Below are 7,225 nucleotides of genomic sequence, written 5' to 3'. Positions count from 1 at the left end.
GCCTGCCCGTTCCCCCTTGCCCACCCTATGGCACCGCAGGATTTAGCCGTGGTAATGATTGCCAGCCCCAAGCCGCTTCGCTGGCTGCCCTTTGGAGGGTACAAACCCCATGGAGACAGCCCAGCTCTTGGCTTTTTTCATTTTTGACTGGTCGACAAATCCACCTCCTTGAGCACTGAGCTGATCCCCGCACCTGCAAGATACACCACTGGGATAGGGATTGTTATACATGGGAAAAATAAAGATTACGGGCAGATAGCACCAATATTGTTTGTGTGATGTTAAAATAAACCTGCGGCTGTACATGAGCTGTGGGTTGCTGTAAGCACCGGTGCCAGCGTGGACACCTTGTGTTGCCCATTCCTGTGCCCACCGGTGGCCCTGAGGTCCCTGAACCAAGGTCATGGTGAGGTGGAGATGGAGAGGGGGTGATGACAAGGGGGTGATGCCCTCCTCCTGCCCCCTGCGACCTTCCCAGACTGACTCTACTCCTTATCACAAACAACAACCACGGTCCAGGTGGTGCCCGTCTGCTGAACAAACCAGCCAAAACAAACAGCAGCTGTGTGGGAAAACACACTTTATCCTGCAGTTAATTTCTGAGATAGAAGGAAGCAAACACCGGGGCAGAAATTTCCCGAGGGCAGCCGGCTTGCTGGCCGGGGAGCTCCTGCGGGCGGGAGTGCGAGAGGGCTGTGGGGCTCCCGCGGAGAGAAGAGGGAGGCGTTAGGATGCCAGCAGCAGCTCTGGATGGCAGTGAATTTCACTGACGGAGAGAAACTGGGGCTCAAATGTGAGATTAAAAGGGAGTTAAATTTGGGCAGTATTTCTGAGAAGCTGCAAAGAGTTGACTTTTCTCCCTTTTAAGAAAAGGAGCGTTTTCTGGTGCGTGGGTCTTCATCAGCTCTTGCTGTGATGGCTGGGGGAATTAAAGCACACATATTTTAGGAGACTGCCTTGAAAATCATTGAGGAATGGGGAGAAAATCTGGTGTGAACCGAGCCACTTCAGCCTCCCTGGACAGCAATAACTATAACATAAGGGGAATTGTATAACCACGTACTGAAAGTTATTTAAGAATCCCCGCATAAATACAATTTTTGTCAGCATTAAAATGTAACGTCCCAGATATTCAGGGAATGTTTGCTTTTCATAAACAAAATAATTTCCTTCCAACAAAAGCCAGCTTGTAAAAACAGCAGCAAACCTTCATGCCAGCTTGGGTAAGAGGAGACCGGGCACTTTGTAGCCTGATCTGTGGCTGCTTCAGTACCGGGGAGGGGGGTAAAAAGCGAAGCCCTGAATGGAGCCCAGTGCTGGGTGGGTTTGCACGAGGATGCTCAGTAAGGGGTGAAGCTGTGTGCTGCAGCTAATCCCGGGGTGCATTGGGGGTTAAGGCTCCTTGTCACCCCTATGTGCCCCAGGCACAGCAGTGGGGTGGCAAACGGGTGGCAGAAGGGACAGCAGCTCCTGAGAGGGGTTTTCCCCCTGGCTGAGCATCTCTGCTGGCAGTCACTAACCTGCAGGAGCCGGGACCTCCCCGAAAGGTGCCAGGGAAGTGTGAGCAAGGAGGGACAGTTTCGGCAGGCGCTTCTGGGAATATCTGACTGCAAACACTCTCTCGTACAGCCAGGAACTGCAAATTTGGAAACACCCAGATTGCACAATGCCCTGGCGGGAGCTGCCAGCCATGGCCCTGGCAGCTATAAAAAGGCGAGAGGGCAGGCGCATTGGCAGAGCCCTGCGAGCAGCACATCCCCAGGTACGCTGCAGAGATGGTGCAAGCAACTCTCTTCCTCCTGGTGCTCAGCCTGGCCCTGGTGGCTCCCGGCTTCTCTGCAAGAAAGGTAACGGCAGGGCTGGGATGAAGGGGGCAGGGTGGGCAGGGGGGCTGCAACCGCCGGGGGTGTCCGCTGCTGCCACCCTGCCCACACCTGGGCTGTGTGGTGGCACCAATGCTGAGTCTCCTCAACTCCAGTGTGTGCTGACCGGGCGCTGGGTCAACGACCTGGGCTCCAACATGACCATCGGGGCTTTGAATGGAAAAGGCGAATTCACCGGCTCCTACCACACGGCCGTGACTGCCACATCAAACGAGATCCAGCTGTCACCACTGCAGGGGGCACAGCACCGCATCTACCAGAAGAGCCAGCCCACTTTTGGCTTCACCGTCAACTGGAGCTTTTCAGGTGCTTCTCCTTCCCCAACGTCCCAGCAGAGTCCCCAGAGCTCCTTTGCCCTCCCCTGTGGCGTCCCTGATGCTCTTCTGCCCTCTCTGCATTATCCTTGATGATTCTCTGCCTTTCCCTGCGGTGTCCTCACTGCTCTCCCATACCCTGTGGTGTCCCTGATGCTCCCCCATCCTTGAGCCCAGAGTTCCTCGGCTGCTGTCACTTCCCAGTCCAAGGGCACAGAAGATGCTCTGGGAGCTGAAGCCCACTGCTGTCTCCCTGTCTCCATGTAAGACATGCCACCCCGGCCATGCTCCCCTCCACCTCCTACTCTGTCCCTGCAGACTCCATCACTGTCTTCACCGGCCAGTGCTTTGTGGATGAGGACGGAAAGGAGGTTTTGAAGACCATGTGGCTCCTGCGTTCCCGTGTGGACAACATCAAAGATGACTGGAAGGCCACCAGGTGAGCTCCCTCTCCCTGCCCCACTCCTGTGCATCTCTGTGGGGGTCGGGGCTCTCCCACCCCACGGTGCTCAGTGCCCCGCAGAGCTGCTGCCGGTGCGGTGGTGACCACGGGTGGGGTATTCATGGGCAGTCACCCCGGGGGTCCCATCAAGGTGCAAACACTGCTGGTGGGTGGCACGGGGCTGGGTGGGCATTCAGCACTGGGAGGGTGCATTCGCCCTGTGCGAGGGTGCATTTCCCACCCTTATGTCTCCTCCCTCTGTGTCCCCACAGGGTCGGCATCAATGTCTTCACCCGCCTGCACTCACAGAAGGAGTGACGGTGGCAGCACCGGGGTTCCCAGGCCAGCAGCAACGGCGGGCAGCACTGGGGGTGCGGGTCCCCCCCCTGCCCCACCACCTGCTTATCTCAATAAAGCTTTGCTGAAAACAGCCACCAGACTCCTGTTGTGTCGTGGCTCAAGGCCCACGTTCCCCCATCCCCCCCTCAGCACCTCTCCTGTCACCATCCCCGAGGCTCAGTGTGTGTCCCTTGCCATGGACCCCCCATGGCCCCAGGCTCCTCCATCGCAGCTCCCACTACCATGCTGTGCTCCCTCGGGACCCCAACCTTGGCCGGGCAAACAGCATCCTGCTCAGTCCGGCGCGGTGGCCGGTGGCCCGTGTCCCACCGGGATCGCCCTTGGCAGGATGCCCGGCATGGGCAGCCGCTGTGAGGCCACAGCCCCCTCTGCTATAAAAGGGGCTGAGCGGACACAGGCACAGCGCCGGCAGAGACCAGGCACTGCGCACGGCTGCCACCACTGCCGCCATGGGGAGCCTCAGCTGCTGTCTTCTGCTCGCCGTGGCCCTGCTCGGCCCCCATGCTGCTGCCGCCAGGAAGGTAAGGGTAGCCTGGGGGCAGTGCCCGGCTGGGGGGCTGCCTGCTCCAGCCGTGCCACGCCGTGCTGTGCAGTGCTGTCCCCAGGGTGGAGGGTGAGCGGATGAGGGGCTGCACGCCCTGGCTGTGCCATGCTGTGCCACACTATGCCGCGCTGTGCTGTGCCACCCCTGGGGTGCAGCAGTCAGGGCCAAGGGGATGCCAGCTGTTGCTGTGCTGTGCTGTGCTGCCTGATGCCACGTTGTGCCATGCCGTGCCATGCCATGCTGTGCCATGCCATGCCGTGCCATGCCATGCCACTCCCGAGGCAAAGTGTGCATGGCTGAGGGTGTTGCGTGTTTCCACTGTGCCATGCCGTGCTGTGCTGTGCCATCCCAGCACGCAGCCTTTGGGGCCAAGGGGCTGCGTGCTCCTGCTGTGCCATCCCAGGGTGCAGCGTGCACGGCCAAGGGGGCTGCCAACCCTGGCTGTGATGTCCCTCAGGGTAGGTTTGGTCACCTACCCCTGGTATGGGGGTGGGTACCCAGCACCCTGAGCTCTGCCCTGCCCTGCCATGGGAGGGAGAGATGCCGGCCCAGCCAGTGCCCATGCCACCGGTCCCAGCTGCTGTGAGAAGGGGCTGTGCCAGCCCCACATACACGGGGCACACGTCCAGGCAAGCTGGAGGGGCGGCCATGGCTCGAAATTGCACAAGACACCGTCACAACCCCCGGTTTTCAGTGTGACCTGCAGGGCCAGTGGAGGAACGAGATGGGCTCCAACATGACCATCTCAGTCCTGGATGCAGCCGGGACCTTCTTGGGCTCCTACCACACCGCCGTGGCAGCCACCAACAAGCAGATCCTGGTGTCACCCCTGCAAGGGGCCCAGCAGCACCCCGGTGCCAAGGGGCAGCCCACCTTCGGCTTCACTGTGCAGTGGCAGTTCGCAGGTACAGCGGTACCCGGCACAGCATCCCGGGGCAGCCAGCAATCCCCGGCCCATGCAGGGAGCGGGGTGCCCCCCGGCTGGTCCCTCACACCCTCTGTGGCACCCAAGAAACCCTGGCTGTGGCCACAGAGAGGTCACACGCACTCGCTCCTGCCATGGGATGGAGGGGGGGGGGGTGTCTCTGTTTGGGGTGGGTGGCAGGGGTGTCTGTCTGTCTGGGAGAGGTGGTGGTGGTGACAATCTCTCGGTCCAAGTGACATGGCAGGGGTGGTGCCCATCTATCTGTCCAGGCGATGTGGAATGGACCCACCTGAGCAACGTGGCGGGGCAATCCATCTGTCTCTCGAGGGCATGTGTCGGGGGGAGTCTGTCTGTCTGTCTGCCAAGATCTGGTGGCCCAGGTTGCCCTGACTGGAGCTGCAGGCTCTGAGCTCCCTCTACCCCACTTGAACCCCACCAGACTCCACCACTGCATTTGTGGGCCAGTGCTTTGTGGACCGTCGCGGCAAGGAGACGCTGGAGACCACGTGGCTCCTGCGGGAAGAGGTCCCGTCCCGCAGGGATACCTGGAAAGCCACCAGGTGAGCCTGGCCCCTGCCCTCCCGCCCCTGACACCCCCTCCCCTCCTGCTGACATGGCTTCCCCGCAGGGTCGGCACCTCTGTCTTCACCCGCATCAAGTGATGGGAATGGGGACCAGAGCTGTCTGCTCCCTGCTGTCCCGCCTGCACCTCCAATGCTATCTGCTGCCCCGATCCCGGGTTGGGCTCCCACCTCCTCCCAGCTGGGAAACACACCCTTGCCCTGCCCTGCTTCCCCCCAGTGCCTTCCAGTGCCTCCCAGCAGCCTGCTGGTGGGCTCCCCCGTTCCCAAAGCTTGCTACCCCCACATATGGAGCCAAATAAACATTTCTCTGTCTGTCACAGAGCTGTGCCCTGTGTGTCCTTGGGGTGCAAGAAGCCACTCTGTGGCTGTGGGCAGGTCGAGGTGGGGGCCAGGCAGTGGCTGGGGTGGTGGTGTTTTGGGGGCTGAGAGGGACCTGGCTGCCGGACAAGGGGAGGACAGCAGCTGGGTAATCCTGCTTCCCAGCCATGGCTTTGGGCCTCAGCAGGTGTCTTCTTGCCCCATTTGGGGCACCCACAGGGGCCCTGTGGTGGGCAGCCCCAGGCAGCATCCCTGGCAGGGAGCAGTGGGATGTCCCAAGGCCGGGGGCTGGGGTGAAGGCTGCATGCAGGCAAACCAGCACACTCACCTGGCCTCATCCTGCATCTCTGCAGCCCACTCTGCCCCATCTTCCCATTAAACTGCATTTCCAGCTACTGCTCTGGGTGGGGGGCTTGGCCCTGGGTGCACATATGGGGGAGGGCTGGGTGCCAGCCCCCACAGAGGGGACGATGGTCACGAGCTACTAGCCGGGGGCACTGGGGTGGTCCAAAGTCCAGGGCTGATACTGGAAGGACCAGAGGAGGGACCTGGGGCTGCAGGGGCAGCTGCTGGGCAGACTGGGTGGCTAAGGCCGGACACTGGAGGGATCCCTGAGGTATATATGCACATTTGCATGTATTTCCCACTAACTTGCTGTCACCCCATCAGCCAGAGGGTGGAACAGGACAAGGCTGCTTGCAGGTGTTCAAATGGACAAGACAACGTCGCATGTACATTAAACTTTATTTTACCAGTTCATTGGGAAAGAAAACAAACACACGCACGAAACAAGGGCCCACTGCCCTTTGCACGGACCCGTCTAACGTGTGAACTCACTAATTCATCACTTCAGCAAATCATGAAGTTTCCAACTCACAGGTCCTCTAATCCATAACTCACAGCTCCTAACTCGGGTGCCCCTGAGCACCCCAGAGAGAAGCTGTGTGGGCAGGGAGAGGCGCGAAGGGCTAGGAGGGTGCTGCCTGGCAGGGAGAAGCACAGAGGATTTGGAGGAGGGTGCTGCCTGGCAGGGAGAGGCAGAAAGGGCTCAAAGGAGGGTGCTGCCTGGGGGCTGCAGGACTGCTGGGAGAAGACGCTACCGGATGGGGCAGGGCCTTTGGGGCAGCAAGCACACAGCACCCCAGGAAAGTGTCAAGACCTCTCCACCATCTTCTTCCTCTTACAGTTTACCCACCTTTCCCCAGCCTTCCTCAGCCTCTGCTCCACTCCCTTTTTTCCTGCTGGGCTCTGGGGCTGCTCTCAGCCCCCACAGCTCCTGGAGAGTGCACAGACCAGAGCCTACTGAGGGTATGCCTGCACCAGCCAAGCCCAACTGGCTGACATGCCTGGTGGTTCAGATTCTCATTAAAAGCCACTCCTGCATCCTCATCCTCACCCCTGCAATCTCATCCTCACCCCCACATCCTCATCCTCACCCTCACCCTTGCACCCTCATCTTCACTCCTGCCGTCTACACGCAGACACCCAGTTCAGCCCCATTGCGCACTGGCATCCTTGGCACTGTCATGGCTACTCTGGGCTCATGCTCGTGCTCACCCTCGCCAAACACCTGCTGTGACTGTCGCCAGCAGCATTGAGTGGGTTCCCAAATGCTTCTCCAAACTGTCTGGGAGGTTAAAGCCTCAGGAACCCAGTGGGAGTGGGAGGATGAGGCTGGGAGCCCAGGTGGGGAGAGTCCATCAAGGGATGCAGGGTGAGAAAGAACCTTGTGGGACCCACAGGGATGTAAGTGTTCATTTCTGTCCTTTCATCACGCCCACAGCTACAAATTCCCTGCCTCTTGTGTTGTCTTAAAAAGGCACTCAATAGGGATAGGAGATGATGTGAGCAGCCT

At 59.9% G+C, this 7,225-nt stretch overlaps 2 protein-coding genes across 2 annotated transcripts; both read left to right on the top strand.

The window, feature by feature from the left end:
* Positions 1–1,745: 1,745 nt before the first annotated feature.
* On the top strand, positions 1,746–3,073 carry LOC309683644 (avidin-like). Its single transcript, XM_082497969.1, has 4 exons — positions 1,746–1,847; positions 1,979–2,189; positions 2,516–2,636; positions 2,912–3,073. The coding sequence occupies exons 1-4, from the start codon at positions 1,776–1,778 to the stop codon at positions 2,955–2,957; spliced, it is 450 nt and encodes a 149-aa protein (XP_082354095.1). The 5' UTR covers positions 1,746–1,775; the 3' UTR covers positions 2,958–3,073.
* A 183-nt stretch (positions 3,074–3,256) lies between these two features.
* On the top strand, positions 3,257–5,339 carry LOC309683645 (avidin-like). The gene is made up of 4 exons (XM_082497970.1): positions 3,257–3,520; positions 4,238–4,448; positions 4,908–5,028; positions 5,097–5,339. Exons 1-4 carry the CDS (start codon positions 3,449–3,451, stop codon positions 5,128–5,130), a joined length of 438 nt encoding a protein of 145 aa, XP_082354096.1. The 5' UTR covers positions 3,257–3,448; the 3' UTR covers positions 5,131–5,339.
* The last annotated feature ends 1,886 nt before the right edge of the window (positions 5,340–7,225 follow it).

Source organism: Vanellus vanellus, assembly GCF_965231255.1.
Source record: "Vanellus vanellus genome assembly, chromosome: Z".
Taxonomy (NCBI): Eukaryota; Metazoa; Chordata; class Aves; order Charadriiformes; family Charadriidae; genus Vanellus; species Vanellus vanellus.
Note: the sequence above shows the minus strand (reverse complement) of the source record. Positions and strands in the feature narration are given on the sequence as shown.

What these genes read in the sequence shown, in the direction of transcription:
- LOC309683644 (XM_082497969.1), top strand. Translation starts at nt 1,776, where the DNA reads ATGGTGCAAGCAACTCTCTTCCTCCTGGTGCTCAGCCTGGCCCTGGTG. An exon ending in CCGGCTTCTCTGCAAGAAAG is followed by an intron (nt 1,848 to 1,978) that starts GTAACGGCAGGG and finishes CCTCAACTCCAG; the next exon opens with TGTGTGCTGACCGGGCGCTG. An exon ending in GATGACTGGAAGGCCACCAG is followed by an intron (nt 2,637 to 2,911) that starts GTGAGCTCCCTC and finishes GTGTCCCCACAG; the next exon opens with GGTCGGCATCAATGTCTTCA.
- LOC309683645 (XM_082497970.1), top strand. Translation starts at nt 3,449, where the DNA reads ATGGGGAGCCTCAGCTGCTGTCTTCTGCTCGCCGTGGCCCTGCTCGGC. An exon ending in ATGCTGCTGCCGCCAGGAAG is followed by an intron (nt 3,521 to 4,237) that starts GTAAGGGTAGCC and finishes CCCGGTTTTCAG; the next exon opens with TGTGACCTGCAGGGCCAGTG. An exon ending in GATACCTGGAAAGCCACCAG is followed by an intron (nt 5,029 to 5,096) that starts GTGAGCCTGGCC and finishes GCTTCCCCGCAG; the next exon opens with GGTCGGCACCTCTGTCTTCA.